At 33.3% G+C, this 15,878-nt stretch overlaps 2 protein-coding genes across 3 annotated transcripts; both read left to right on the plus strand.

Annotated features, from left to right (window-relative positions):
• The first annotated feature begins 727 nt into the window (after positions 1 to 727).
• On the plus strand, positions 728 to 3,964 carry LOC124847178 (protein CYTOSOLIC ABA RECEPTOR KINASE 2-like). Of its 2 annotated transcripts, none has more exons than XM_088116361.1 (8): positions 728 to 887; positions 1,435 to 1,530; positions 1,654 to 1,904; positions 1,984 to 2,110; positions 2,323 to 2,596; positions 2,904 to 3,036; positions 3,138 to 3,224; positions 3,652 to 3,964. In XM_088116361.1, exons 2-8 carry the CDS (start codon positions 1,446 to 1,448, stop codon positions 3,778 to 3,780), a joined length of 1,086 nt encoding a protein of 361 aa, XP_087972487.1. In that variant the 5' UTR covers positions 728 to 887; positions 1,435 to 1,445; the 3' UTR covers positions 3,781 to 3,964. The 2 variants fall into 2 exon arrangements, with proteins under 2 accessions (XP_087972487.1, XP_087972488.1); XM_088116362.1 differs by having other exon boundaries at positions 734 to 887; positions 1,438 to 1,530.
• A 4,299-nt stretch (positions 3,965 to 8,263) lies between these two features.
• LOC124847177 (putative sugar phosphate/phosphate translocator At3g17430) lies at positions 8,264 to 14,827 on the plus strand. The gene is made up of 10 exons (XM_047324601.2): positions 8,264 to 8,428; positions 9,246 to 9,351; positions 9,463 to 9,570; positions 9,770 to 9,801; positions 9,879 to 9,929; positions 11,006 to 11,067; positions 11,184 to 11,445; positions 13,210 to 13,475; positions 13,571 to 13,659; positions 14,270 to 14,827. Exons 2-10 carry the CDS (start codon positions 9,253 to 9,255, stop codon positions 14,423 to 14,425), a joined length of 1,125 nt encoding a protein of 374 aa, XP_047180557.2. The 5' UTR covers positions 8,264 to 8,428; positions 9,246 to 9,252; the 3' UTR covers positions 14,426 to 14,827.
• Positions 14,828 to 15,878: the final 1,051 nt, after the last annotated feature.

A 15,878-nucleotide genomic window follows, 5' to 3' on the forward strand; every position in this document is an offset into this window, starting at 1 on the left:
AAGATAGTTGTTTTTTTAAAATAAAAAATAAAATAAAAGATAATAACTACTCATACAGATGGACCAATCAGAATAATAAACAACTACCTTTTATTCTTTTTATTTTAAATTAAAATTTAAAATTATTAAAATACCCTTAAATTTAAAATTATATTTTTTTAATAAAAACTTTCTTGTAAGTTAAAACTTAGTACACTTTACCAAAACCTATCAACTAAAAAATCCGTAAATTAGAAAACCTCGTGTTAGTTTCTTACTCCAAAACACAGAAAAAATTTATTAAAATACTATTTATAAGTACCAATAAAAATGTATCTGTTATGTGCATGTGTTATTTATTTATAACAAAAATAATAAAATTATAATTATAAAAAAATATAAATAATTTTTACAATTTAACTATATATAATTTTTATTTATTTAGATTTTATTATTATTAAATTTTAAAAAATAGTTAAAGTCAAAAAGTAATTAAATTTAAATAAAAAATAAATGAAAAAAATAACACGAAAAGGGAAAACTTATATATATATATATATATATATATATATATATTAATAACAGAGGTCAAAGGAGTGAATTTTTAACACATCAGCAAATCAAATTGCATTTTGTGTGTGTAGGTGTAAAGAAGATTAGTAAAATGTTGGTGTATGTTATATAATAATAAATAATAAATAATGAATAATAAATATCATTACATTCTTACTCTTACCTAATTATAATGATTTCAATTCCAATCTAGTCAAAAGCTTGGACTGCTTTATCCTACGCCCTTCTCCTTGATTATCCTGCGCATATTTAGCTTCTATCTCGCGGAGATCCTCCTCCTCCTCCTCCGCGCCTCTCTCACTCTCTCAAAGACACGATATCCTGTTAGATTCCAGGTATTTCTCGATCTATATTATACTCTCTTCAATGTCTCTTATTTTTTTTTATTTAATTTCACCATTTATTTTTATTTTCTTGAGTTTTTTTCAGTGAATGAGTATTTTCTTTCAAAGCTTGTGATGAACATGTGATAATTGGTTTATTTAAGACCGATCCCTGCTGGCTTCCAAGTCAGTTGTAATTTTATTCTGATTGATGGAAAATTCGTTCATAAGTGATTTGCCAATTAGGAGAAACACTGGATTTTTGTCTTAATATTTACATGCATGAGTTGTATGAATGAAATGAGAGTTCAATTTCCGGTTCAAGATCCAACTGTGGTGAATTGATGACATTAATAGTTGTAACTGGACAAAAAAAAAAAGTTTCCTTATTGCTTTCATTCTTTTTATTTCTTTCGAATATTTTAATTTTGCTATTGTTGTCATGGTCTGTCTACAGGGGAGTAGCATTGTTTTTTTTTAGATTTGAATTTAAGCTTATATTCAGTCTTGATATGGCTATTAACTAGTGTGAATTGATGGAGTGGTGAATTATTATCAGCAGAAGGAATCATGAGTTGTTTCAGCTGTTGCGAAGAAGATGACTTCCAGAAGCATGCTGAAAGTGGAGGACAACATCTTGTAAAAAACTCAACAGGTAATTGGGATCGGGTCTGGGGGTTAGTTGTCTAGGTGTAATGTTATATTTTGCTTTGTTAATTGATGTTAGATCACCTGAATTATATTTGATGTAATTAATGTGATAAATTGTGTTATGCAGGAAATGATGGAAATGGTCGGGCATCTGAAACTGCAAAGCAGGGCATTCAAGCTGTTAAAATTCAGCCCATTGAAGTTCCCGAATTACAAGTGGATGAACTCAAAGAAATTACTGACGGCTTTGGAGAAAGTTCTTTGATTGGAGAGGGATCCTATGGAAGAGTGTATTACGGTGTTCTGAAAAGTGGGCAGGCTGCAGCAATCAAGAAATTAGATGCCAGTAAACAGCCAGATGATGAGTTTTTAGCCCAGGTTGGTGTCAAACTAGGCTTACTATTTAATCATTGAGGTTATTGTGATCAATATAATCATTTGGTTTTGGAATTTTCAGGTTTCGATGGTTTCACGGCTGAAACATGACAATTTTGTTCAATTGCTTGGTTATTGCATTGATGGAAACTCCCGAATTCTTGCTTATGAGTTTGCATCTAATGGGTCTCTTCATGATATTCTGCATGGTATGCGGTTTTCTCTTCATGATATTTTAAATGGGACATGTGTTGATTGCATCTTATGAACATTTTTATTTATTGGTCCTTGACAAGTAATGATAACCACATGATATATATATATATATATATATATATATATATATATATATATATATATTTATATATTATTTCTTTCTTCTTGTACATTGTTGTGTTCTTATAATTTTCATCACATGCAGGAAGAAAAGGTGTTAAAGGAGCACAGCCTGGTCCCGTACTAACTTGGATACAAAGAGTTAAAATTGCTGTAGGGGCAGCCAAAGGGCTTGAGTACTTGCATGAGAGGGCTGATCCTCACATTATCCATCGGGACATCAAGTCAAGTAATGTACTCATCTTTGACGATGATGTTGCTAAAATTGCAGATTTTGATTTGTCAAATCAGGCTCCTGACATGGCAGCACGACTCCATTCCACTCGGGTCCTTGGAACCTTTGGATATCATGCACCAGAGTAAGATGTGCATACCAGATTTTCAAGAGATATTGTATGACATGCTTTATTATTTTTCTGTTGGTTAACTTATCATAGACTTCTTGTAACTGATAAGCATAATAGGTGAAGGCTACTTATTGAAAAAGTAATAGAAAGTTTTCCCACCTCCCTAATTGACAAGAAGACATTGTCAATTTCCATACACTCTTTTGAGTGTTTCTCTGTATCTTGTCCGATGATCAATTTAGAAAACAAAACTATTCTTATATATTTAGTCAGTGTGCTGGCAAATACCTTGACAATCTGTCTAATCTTGTTGACGCAGATATGCAATGACTGGTCAATTGAATGCAAAAAGTGATGTATACAGTTTTGGTGTCGTCCTCCTGGAACTCTTGACGGGAAGGAAGCCTGTTGATCATACATTACCACGGGGGCAACAGAGCTTGGTTACTTGGGTAAATGCAAACTTCACTTGTAATATATTTTTCTGTTTTCAAAAAGCAGAGAATTCAAAGTGTTGGTCAACTAACTGATCCTAGTAACTGATGTGATTCAGGCTACTCCAAGACTCAGTGAGGATAAAGTTAGACAGTGTGTAGATGCAAGACTAGGAGGAGATTACCCTCCCAAAGCTGTTGCTAAGGTATTAGCTGTCTTTTAGTGTATTTTTTTTCTTTATTTTTTCTGTTATGTCATTTTCCTTGGTGAGGTTGTGGGTGGACTGGTTTGAAACACATGTCTATGAAATAGCAAACTAATCAAAAGTACTTCACATAAGATACCTGAGGACTTTTGAATCATAGATTTTGTTACAGTTGATTTAGTTAGTTGAACAATGGGAAGGTAATGTTTTCCTCTACAGTTTTGTTTTCAGTTTTTTAACTTGAGAGCTAGAAACAGGTATCATTCCTCTGAGAGCCAAAAAATACTTGCATATAAAAATAGTATTCACTTTTTAGTTGGACCCTGGTAGAAATTGACAATCCGATAACTGTTCTAGGAAATATTGACTAGTTACTTAACTAAGACAAATATTAATGTATAACATCAAGATACTTTCTTAATTATAGATGGCTGCTGTTGCTGCCCTTTGTGTGCAATATGAAGCTGATTTCAGACCAAACATGAGTATTGTTGTCAAAGCTCTTCAACCTTTGTTGAACGCAAGACATGGGCCTGCTGGTGAAGCTTCAAACTAATCTCTCTGACTATATTTCTGTCTATTTGTATCAATTGGTATGTGCAATAGTGTGCACGGGAGATGTACGAAAGTGACTGCTTCAGAAGCCAATGGAAGATTACTTGAACATGTTTATATATCCCATTGTTTATGCAGCATTCATTTTGTTCATAATTCATTGATACTGAGATTTACTTCTTTTATTTATTTGTCTGTTACTTGCCTATGATGCTATTATTGCCATCTTACTTGATATTTTTGTTGGGTACAACACATCAGATAAAATAAGAGATAGACATGAGTTTATATACACATAAGATACCTCCATTGGTAAGAGGCCTTTTGGAGTGGTACCAAAAGCAAATCCGTGAGGGCTTGGCCCAAAGCAGACAATATCTTACCAGTGTGAAGATCTATGTGTATGTGTGTGTGTTGAACCTTCCTACAAATGGTATCAGAGCCAGGTTCAGGTCTGGTGAGCGGGCTCAAACGAGTACGTCCCTCCATAATCAGGTGAAACTTTGGCAGGTGACCAGTGGCAAATAGCCTGGAAGTGAATCATGAGAGGTGGAGAGTAAGAGATGTTCAGTGTTTGACCATGGATTGTGAAAGAGAAGTGATGACCATGGTGTACTCAAAGATAAGAAAAAACTTCTGCTGTAGGGGAGGTGGAGGTGGAGAACCACAGTTCTTTGTTTGAGGGGAGGATGTTGGGTACAAAGTCCCACATCAGATAAAATAAGAGATATACATGGGTTTATACACACATAAGATACCTCCATTGGTAAGAGGCCTTTTGGAGTGTGAGTCCAAGTCCCACATTGGTTAAAAGGGAACCTCCTCCTCGATAGACCCAACAATTTTGGGATTTTAAAGTCAATTGGTTAAAAATATACTTATCTAATGTTAGTCATAAAATTTTCATATTGATTTTATAGCTTTTTTTTTTATCACTATTAATAACTGCATTGAATATAATTTATATTTATAGTTCAATGTTTTAATGCTAAAACTATTTAGTGAATTCTATGTACCCTTGGAGTTGATTAGTGATGGAGTTTGGATAACTGGCTGCCTGTGATAGGTTCAAACTTCTTTGTCATCATTGTAAAGAGAAGAATTATTTTTTCTAAATTGAAAACTTCTTTGTCATCATTGTAAAGAGAAGAATTATTTTTTCTAAATTGAAAACAATTGGTAGTTCTTATTGTTAATCGTATCATTGCAAGTATAACAAGTAGGAAAATGATACTTGAACAACCATTTTTGACAACATTTAGACACGCGTACACGTGTCAAAATCTGAGTGGTCCATTTTCATTTAATTTTTCCAACAGGACCACTCAGATTTTGACACGTGTGCGCGTGTCTAAATGTTGTCAAAAATGGTTGTTCAAGTGTCATTTTCCTAACAAGTAAGATTATATGAATTAAAGTGAAATATTCATTAATTATGAAAGTCAAGGAAGCAAAGGAGAGAGAATTAACAGCTAAGAAAGATTGTGTGAAACTAAACATGACATGTTATAACTAGACTTTTAAGTTTTCTAAACCTCAAAATTTAACTATTTTGTTTAATTGTCCATTTGATTTATTTTCATTCTCCCAGCTTACTTTTATTTAGTTGTCTAATATGTATATATATATAGTTCAATGTTTTAATGCTAAAACTATTTAGTGAATTCTATGTACCCTTGGAGTTGATTAGTGATGGAGTTTGGATAACTGGCTGCCTGTGATAGGTTCAAACTTCTTTGTCATCATTGTAAAGAGAAGAATTATTTTTTCTAAATTGAAAACAATTGGTAGTTCTTATTGTTAATCCTATCATTGCAAGTATAACAAGTAAGATTATATGAATTAAAGTGAAATATTCATTAATTATGAAAGTCAAGGAAGCAAAGGAGAGAGAATTAACAGCTAAGAAAGATTGTGTGAAACTAAACATGACATGTTATAACTAGACTTTTAAGTTTTCTAAACCTCAAAATTTAACTATTTTGTTTAATTGTCCATTTGATTTATTTTCAATCTCACAGCTTACTTTTATTTAGTTGTCTAATATATATATATTATGCTAATAACAATTTAAAAATAAAGATAATTCTAAGGAGGTTTTGGTATTAAACAGTACTTTTTTTTTTTATGAAATCTAAGCCACTTGCTTAAGTGACTTTACTGCACTCATACTCCTATAAGACCCTAACCACATCATTTCTCCAGACAATGCAATACGGGTACTTTAGTCATTTCATTACTTCTTTAAATTAACAAAAAAATTTAGTAGAGTTGATTAATGTGTTAGCGGGGAGTAAAATTTGATTTTTCTTAAGTAATTAACTTGAATTTGTTTCATTTTCTTGGTTGAAAAGAAAAAAGAATGATTGTTTTCTTCTTGGTTTCCTGTGAGACTCTCATTCCATTATACAAATGTGATTAAAGTATTAATTGAATTTTTAAAAATATAATATAGATCCAATTTAGATATGATAAAATATGTGATTAAAGTATTAATTGAATTTTTTAAAATATAATATAGATCCAATTTAGATATGATAAATGGATAAATTAAATTTGGAATTTTAAGTGGATAAATTTAATGAAATTAATATAACATATATGATTATGAGTATTGATTTGAATCAGTCTTTGCTTGAGATTGGCTTAGGTTGATCTTTAGTCAAGGACGACTTGGTTCGACCTTCGACCATGACCAACTTGGGTTGACATTTGGTCAGGATTAACATGCAGTTGTGATAAATTCTTGAATATGTAATTCAAATATATTTTAAATGGATAAATTGGATTTGAATTTTTATTATCACAAATTAAATTAGATTAAATATAGATTGAAATTCACTTTGTCACTAAGATTAAGTTCAATGAGATCCTTTGCTATTAGGTTCATTAGATATGAGTCAGACCGACTCGAATCAGCCTTCTCTCAAGATCGACTTGAGTTCACCTTCAGCTAAGGCCAACTTGGCTTGACTTTCAATCATGACTAACTTGGGTTAACCTTCGGCTATGACTAACCTAGGTCGAAATGTAGTTTTGGTCAATTCGGACCGATCTTAGTTATTGTCAATTCGAGCTAACCTTCAATTGGGATCGACTCGGTCGACCTTCAATCATAACCGACTTGGCTAAACTTAGTTTTTTGTAGGTTAATTCAACTTAATTCTATCTTCGATTAAAATTAACTTGACTTGACCTTCGATTAGAGTAATTCAACTCACTATTCATTCTAGATCTACTTTGCTCCACCTTGCACTTGAGTTGACTTGATTCTTAAGTCCCTTAGCACAACTTAAACATACCTTATTTTTATATATTCAAAATTAAAAAGCAATCCAATCTAATAATCAAAATTGAAATACATGGATTGAATTTAAAATAAAAAATATAAGTTTGATGAATAAATACATTTTAATAGACCTAAAACAATATAAATTTAAATTAAATTGATCTCAAAATTTAAGTTATTTTTATCCATCCTTAATTTGCACTTTAACTTAATATTAGCATGATTCTGATTTCCTTATTGTAATAAAAATAATATCAGTCCGTTTTTAAATTCAATTTGTACCAAAGTTTTAAAATGACAATGATTAATATGTTCAAAGGTGAAAGTACTTGTCATACTATGATACATGCAATAAAAAAAAACACACATACACACGTACTGGACACCAGAAATCTTCCACATTTTCATAACCTATCATGTATAAATAAATAAAATTGATGTAAGGAAATGATTCAATTAAAGAAAATTCGTATTTTAAGTTTGTTATATATGCTATGATGTAAGATGTTAAATTTATTTATGATGATTAAAAAATCAAAGCATTATAGTAAATGATAACTTAATATTTTAACATAAAAAAAAAGAATTTACGTGTGTAATAAGATAACGTTATGGATAAATTGACAACTTCAATGTGGGATTGAAAAAAGGTGAAGTTATCTGTGTTGGTAAATTGACAAACTAAAAGAGTAAATATTACTAAATTTTATTATTTTGACATTTTCCTTATTGAATTTCAATTTATGGAATTAAACATTCTTCAAAACATGGAATAAAATGTTTTATTTTTTTAACCAGGTCAACTCTATAAAATCTTATACAATTAAATATTAATTCCTACTTCATTAATTAACTTAATTTTAACATAAAAACTGTAAGTAAATCTTAACTAAAATATTACATATGTTGTAAGAAAAAATATATTATTACGCATGTACAACTGTTTGTTTTAATTGAATTTTTAACATGTATAATTGTCAAGATTCACACAATTCAAAGTTGGAATCGTTAAATTATATTCTATGACTAAAACAATAAAAAAGTTTGTTCTGAGCTTATATAGGAAATAAAGCAGAAACTAAATTTGCTTGCAAAATAAAATAAAATTGATAGGAATAAATAAAAAAAAGTAAAAAGAAACTCCAAGAAAATAAAATAGAACGCATAGCATTCCTCTTACTGTGATTGAAAAATATTTAAACCCTTAATTGAAATCTTTGCATTTGAAGCTAAGACAAAATCTCGGATTTATCGGTTATAGCTCTCGATGTGGTACAATTTTGGTCGCGTTGCTGTGATTCTGATTTTATGTGTTCCAATTTCTGCATTCCCCATTCTATTGTTTAGATCAGCATAGTCGGTATTCTCTCTCCCATCTCTCTTTCTCATTCTTTAATCTTTCCTATTAATGTTTCCTTTTACGATTTTCGTTCAATTTCTTCTCGTCAATCGCTACTATAAATCTTACTCATTTTTTCATTCTCTCAGTTTTATTCCTGATTTCGTAAGAATGACTTTGTTTATGGCGTTTGAATTCAATATCACACCGTTGAATCGAAACTGTGTTGGAAGATTCTTAGCTTTCTCCGCACATAACGAATCAAACAGTACCCTCGTTCTAGTTCTTCAATATTTACGTCGTGTGAATGTTGGTCGGTGCAACACTAGGGTGTTTTCCTCTCTAATAGACATTAGTTCCAAATTTATATTAATTTAGGAATCGGTGCGAACTGTGCTTTTCCTAATCCGAGTAAAGCACTTTAGTTCTTGTTTTTGCACTTTTTTTATCCTTTGGTTTACTTATGCATTTTTAACTAAGTAATTGCGCTTAATATTGAGCTGCTTGTAAGTGATTTTCATTTCCTTCTGTTTCATATTTAACATTTGTTTGGTAGTTTGAAAGGGAAAGTTCTAATTGAGATCTGTATCGATTATTTGTGGGAACACTTGTTAGTCGTCTTAACTGTGCATGGCAGTGAAAGAAAATGTAATATTTTCATAGTGTCTTTTCTTTCTTATATTTGTCCATTACTTTTATTCCATTCCCAGTATACACTGACCTGGGTCTTTGAAGCGCAATGTAGTTAATTGTACAACAATGTGAGTTTTTAAATTGTGATAGCTGGCTTTCTTATGTATAACGATTTCTACATGCTGGATTGCATCGAGTTTTGCAGGTAAAATATGGCCACCATGGGGATAGTGACCAAACAGCATCTGCTAACCTACATGTATCTTCTAGTTTACATTACACTTTCATCAGGGGTTATTCTTTACAACAAGGCAAGGCACATATATGACAACAAATTCATTCGTTTATGTCTTGTGATTAATCTTATATTGTAATATATTTTGCTTAATCTCTTTCCTCTTATGGGAATTGGTTTATTGCAGTGGGTCCTCTCTACATTATATTTTAATTTTCCATTTCCAATAACACTCACTATGATCCATATGGCTTTTTCTGGTGGTCTGGCCTTTTTGCTTGTCCGTGTTTTTAAGGTATAAGTTTTTCGGATTTCCTAATGTTATTAGTTTTAGACTGTTATTAATATTTTTTTTTTTGTATTTCTGTAATCTCTTCGTTATCATTCTGTTAACTTCTTGCTATTATTCTCTTATTAATATACATTAGATCTTTTCGTGTAAAATACTGCTTAACTAACTGGACGATGTCTTGTCCCATTTTCAATTGATGCAGGTTGTGTCACCAATTAAAATGACCTTCAATATGTAAGAATTCTACATAGACATTCTGTTTCACATTGCATTGAATATTTCTGGCTTCACACAAAGTGTCTGATTTGCAGATATGCGACTTGTGTGGTCCCAATAAGTGCCTTCTTTTCCGCTAGTCTGTGGTTAGTATCTGGTGTAATTGACCTAAAGTTGTAATTTGAGCAAAAATATTTATAAATTCACTAATTTGTAATGCCTGTGATTGTATCTTAAATACTCGTCTATACTGAATTCTTTGATTAAGTGTCTGATGCTATTGACCTAAAGTTGTAATTTGAGCAAAAACATTTATAAATTCACGAAATTGTAATGCCTTTGTTCGTGTCTTAAATACTTATTCATACCGAAATCTTTGATTCTAAGCTTAAGTTGACGTAAGTTCGAAGTTTCCATCATTTTAGCAAAAGTTGATACTCAATTGTTTCTGTCTTGGTCTCCCCCTCTTTGTCTCTCTCTCTTTAATATTTGATGAGGGGTAGGATGATCAGATGTATGCTCCTACGACTACCCTTACTTTGATTTCAGGTCGTGTTCTTCATTTTTGAAAGTTTCATATGGACTTCTGAAGACCTTTTTGAGTATTCACACTTGGAAATGTGGGGCTATATAGTATTGCGACAAAAAAATGATAATTATGAATTTTATTACTATACACAAATATTTAACCAACATAAGAATTTTATAATGTAATTGTTATTTATTCTGTTGTTACCTTCTGTGTTCTTGGAAATCTGCCTGATGAGAAACAAATGGTTTCATTGCAAACTTCTTGGATCAAGCAAAATAGTCCAGCACAAATACTATCATCAATTTTCTGTTTGGTGATATGAAAACTAAGAAGATTTAACTATCTTTTTATGGGAAACGTATGATATGTTATGCATTATGTAGACAACCTGGCAATCTTAGGCATTTAGTAGGAGATTAGCTCAAAACTAATGATTGCACAAGCTTTTCTAGGTGAACATATTATTTTAAAATTGCTTATTCTATACCATTTAGATTGGATTTTAATGCATTGGGTGGCTTTTATTCTGGTATCATAGTTTACTTATAAACCAAATAGAAATTGAGGTAAAGTTGTATCAATAACGAGTATGTATTACATTGCCTATATAAATAAAATGTTTTATCAGTTACTTTAAACACTAGTAAAATGCCTCTCAGTTTTGTTGCATGACTCTATTTATCTATTTAGGTTTGGGAATACTGCTTATCTGTTCATTTCTGTGGCCTTCATCCAGATGCTTAAGGCCCTCAGTAAGTTAATTTTTGTGTATCATCTTTCCATTTGACTTTTTTTCTAAATATAATTCCTTAATGAATGATTGTCGGTTAGCTGTTTTTGATTATTTCTTTTAATTTACACTTTACAGTGCCAGTGGCAACATTTCTCGTGGCTGTAACTTGTGGAACTGAGAAATTGAGGTGTGATGTATTCTGGAACATGGTGCTGGTCAGTGTTGGAGTTGTCATTTCCTCCTATGGAGAAATTCAATTTAATGTGCTCGGCACAGTTTATCAGGTCACAGGAATTGTTGCTGAAGCTCTGAGGCTGGTATTAACTCAAGTTCTTCTTCAGAAAAAGGGCTTGACACTAAACCCTATTACCAGCTTGTATTACATAGCACCCTGCAGGTAGATATGTTCTTAAGTATTTGAAAGCCCGTATATAGTTCTGCTTATGCTGGTTGGAGGAAAGAAATCAAATGAAACCTCTTTTCATGTATATGGGATCTGATGTTGATTTTGATATGTATGTTTGGAATGCCACTGAATATTATGGGATTTGCGTCCCTCCCTATAAGTCATACCCGTCTGAGAATTCTTTGCCTATTTTTCACTATCCATCTTGTGCCATGGGTTAAAAAATACACATGGTGTACTGGGTTAGACCAAGGATCACAGATAAAGTAATTTAGGAAATAGCAAATCATGATGAATTTTTTTGTTATCTTTTTGATCCCATGGTTTGTTTAATTTTAATAAAGCTTTTTTTTATCAATATGATTTTTTTCGGGAATCTTTGATTAATTTGGTGCTTATTCTTATGAATCAATGGATGACCTGTAGTTTGATACGGTGCTTCACCAGTATATGATTGTTGTGCTGCTTCCTGCTTGGGTCCTGGGTTTATGCTTTATTTTACTGCACTAATGGGCTGCCAGCCCAAAGCCTTCAAAGGCCAAAGCATGTAAGGATTAAACCCTATTGGGCTAAGGATTCCGCTTATTCATGCCCTCATCAATTACTATTGTGATGAAAAGTTCTAGTCCCTAAAACAATCTCCTACTCCTCTTGGTGGCTAACAAGGAGTCCCCCATTCTTGACACCGCAGAATAAAGCTCCTACAACAATCTCCTTCCCCTTACTTCACAACTTGGCACCACACTAAGCAACCCCACCTTCCCTATCCATTTCCAACTATCTCCTTAAGCAATTTGAAACCAGCCATCCCCTAAGCGCCTCAAGTTTAGGCCACGCCCTCGGCCTTTCAATCATTGTTTTTATTTACACATACAACTCCCACAACGTCTACAACAACCTGGTTTTGCTTCCCTCTTTTTTGTTCCTTCTTGCCCTAATTGCTCGAAATACAAGGTGTGAAACTCCAGTTCAGTACAACCTATCACCAGGAGACAAATGAACACACAAAGGATGTGAACAGAGGATTAGAAACATACCTCAGGTGTTTTGTTAGTGACCAACCACACTCTAGGTTCATTTTCTCCTTTTTGTAAGTACTGGTACAAACACTACTGACAATGGTGCCACTGGCATGTAGCTATTCTAAGCTATGGTCAGCCACCACAACACTGCGTCACTTCACCAAAGGCTCAACTGATAACACCAACCTCCCAGCATCCCTCCTTCACCAAAGGGCTTCATGAACTTTGCCACAACATTGTTCAACACTAACCCTCCTATCACACCATGCCACATCAACACTAACCTTGAGGACAAGGTAAACATCTCAAGAGTGAGGCATTGATTGGCTGCCATTCTAAAGCCTTCAAAGACCAAAGCGCAAAAAGATAAAATCATGTTGGGCCAAGGATTTTTATGGATTGAAGTAAAATTAGTTGTTGTTTAGTATTGTTTGTTTCAGCTCCCAAGCCCACTAGCCAGTGGTTGTCTTATATATCCTGAAAAGCTACGAATGAATGACAGGAATAAAGATCATTTGCCTCTCAATTTTTCCTTTTTCTTATTGCTTTTTAGGTTAACCTTAGACTTATGTATAATTGCCATTTCTCTCTAACATCTCACATTGGAATGGGACTTTGGGTGGTACGTTTTTGGTATATCTGTGTATTGAAAAAGTAATAGTTCCTTAAAGTTCAAGTTACATTTTTATTTTATCTGCTTGAATAATGACCATTCAGACTTTTCTGTGCGCAGCTTTGTATTTCTTTTCATCCCGTGGTACATCCTTGAGAAGCCTGAGATGGAAGATCCACATATGCAGTTTAACTTCTGGATATTTTTCTCAAATGCTGTTTGTGCTTTTGCATTGAATCTTTCCACATTCTTAGTGATTGGTAGGACTGGGGCAGTAACTATTAGGGTGGCTGGTGTTTTGAAAGACTGGTTACTTATCACTCTTTCAACTGTCTTATTTCCTGAATCAAAGATTACCGGGCTTAATATTATTGGCTACGCTATTGGTATACATTCCTTCGATGAAAAAACTTTATAGAAGTTTAATTTCATTTGTTGCATAGATTTATTCTAAGTATCTCTATATATATTTAATGGGCAGCTTTAATTGGTGTCGTTATGTACAACTACCTTAAGGTCAGAGATGTTCGCACGTCTCAACTTCAAAGTTCCCAAGATGGATCAACAAAGGTGAGTTTTTAAGTAATTTGTCTTTGTTTTGTAGTTTGATCTGTATTCATGCATTATTTGTTGGCCTATTCTCTTTGATTAGATGCGTTGAATGGTGACTGGTTCTTATACTTTATTCCATAAATAAGCATTACCATCTATGATTGTTGATACTGATCAAGAAAACTCAATAAAATAGATGAAAGAATATTGATTTTACTAAATAAACCTTACATAATTATTTTCTTTCTAAATTTTGTAACCTCATTGCTCTTGCTACTCATTACTACTTATAGATAATTTCATTCTAAGATACCTATTAAGAAGTGATTTAATATTATTCAGATGAAGTTTGGTCCATTACACATTAGTTTTATGTATCAAACAAATGAGTAGCTTGGAAAGTCACCCTATTTCATTCCATACTTAGTGAATGAAGAAATTGAGTAAATTTTATCTCATAATGGCTTCACATGTGATTGTTGATCTGTTCTCATACTTTAAGTTCTCTTGCCTGTCATCTGAATTTACAACATTTTGCTGTTACGCTATCTTTTGCAACTTTGGTTTACTAGCTCTTCGTTCAAGTATGATTTCAGCTTTTGTTCTTTGCCTTCTCCAATAAATATAGGAGCTGCAGACAGAGAAAAAAACAGTTGTTGACATGGACAACAGAGAGGAGACTTTATGGAATGATTCAGTTTCTGATACTAATTTTGATGAAGAAGCACCTTTAATGGCTTCTTCACGAACATCTCATCTTGGAATTGGACGAAAACCAGCTTAGCGGCAATCTAGCTTAGATGCTGTAAAGAACATCTCATATTGGAAGAAAGCCAGCTTAGCAGCAACCTAGCATTAGAGATTGAGCTTACAGGGGAGGAACCAAATCAAAGTATGCCTTAAACTTTCTTCCCAAGAAAGAACTCAAACGCCACCTTCCAAAAGAAGAGGGAAAAACTAAAGGAGAAAGAAAACAGAACGGAGGAAACACGCATTCTTTTAGTTGGTAAGTTTCATGTTTAAAATATAACCAGTAGTAAATCATTCTTGTATAGGGGCTTGACTTGAACATGCGATGGAGGTTCTGTTTCTTCCAAATGGACCTCTATTAACTGAAAGACTATTCTTGAGCTACCACCTGTCTATGCTAATTTTAGTTAAAATTTGAAAATTGGATGGTTTAACATCTGCTATGTCTCCTCATTTTCTCCATGACCTGCCTGCATCGTAGAATGGTAATTTAAATGTAGCACAAGAAGTATCCCCTTGACAGCTATTCCACTGGTCACAGTTCACTTTCACGCTGTCATTACTGCTGAACATTAGTATTAGCATTGAGATTTTTGGTATAATAATAGAAAGAAAACTTTTCCATTTCATCCAATTTTGGGGAGATTGGATATTCTTCAATGTCATTAAATGGAGAGAATCTATATTTCTTAGGAAGGGCATTTACTTTATGATGTTAAAATTGTAGGGATTGTGATCATGCTCTTAATCTTAACCATTTTTAGGAAAAAGTTTGGTTAACTTTATGAAAATTCTGGATATATTGTTTCAAGGGTTAAATATGTTTTTGGTCCCTTAAGTATCACACGATTTTGGGTTTAGTTCCTACTCGAAACTTTGATTGCTTTTAGTTCTCATAGTTTTGAAACTATTACTATTAGTCCTTAAAATTGAACGGCGTTAACTTTTGTTTGATGTGGCAAACGGCGAGACCACGTCTTATGCCAGCTTCTCTCTTCACTCTCTGCCACATTACTTTTCTTTTTGTCTGACCAATAAGAATCTGACACGTGTCAGCCCCCTTCCACCCCAAATTAGGGTTTGCTAGATTGGGGAAACTTGCCCCTGCACCTGCGCCACGATTTTGCTCTTCTATCTTACGCCGTCATGAGCCAAGAACGCGAGAAGGGAAGGGTTGCTCTCTTGTAGGTGGCGAATGGAGTTTTTGCTGTGTTTTTGGATTTGCAGGCCTGTTGCAGGTGATGGCACATCTGGATGACGGTGATGATGCGAGGGAGGATGTTGTGGCTTGCAAGGATTTTGCGTGTTGAAGGTGGCGTTGAAGATGCGCGTTTTCTGGATTTGTTCGAGTTTCGAATGCCATGGATGCTCGCGTTTTCTGGAATGCCATGGAGCAGGTGGTGACGACGCGAAACAGTGGACGTTGGCGGCCGTCTGCTTCGCCGAAATGGGGATGATAACCCCTACTTTTGGGCCGCGTCGAATCA

This window comes from Vigna umbellata, chromosome 5 (genome assembly GCF_029865625.1).
Source record: "Vigna umbellata cultivar VRB3 chromosome 5, Vumbellata_1.0, whole genome shotgun sequence".
NCBI lineage: Eukaryota > Viridiplantae > Streptophyta > Magnoliopsida > Fabales > Fabaceae > Vigna > Vigna umbellata.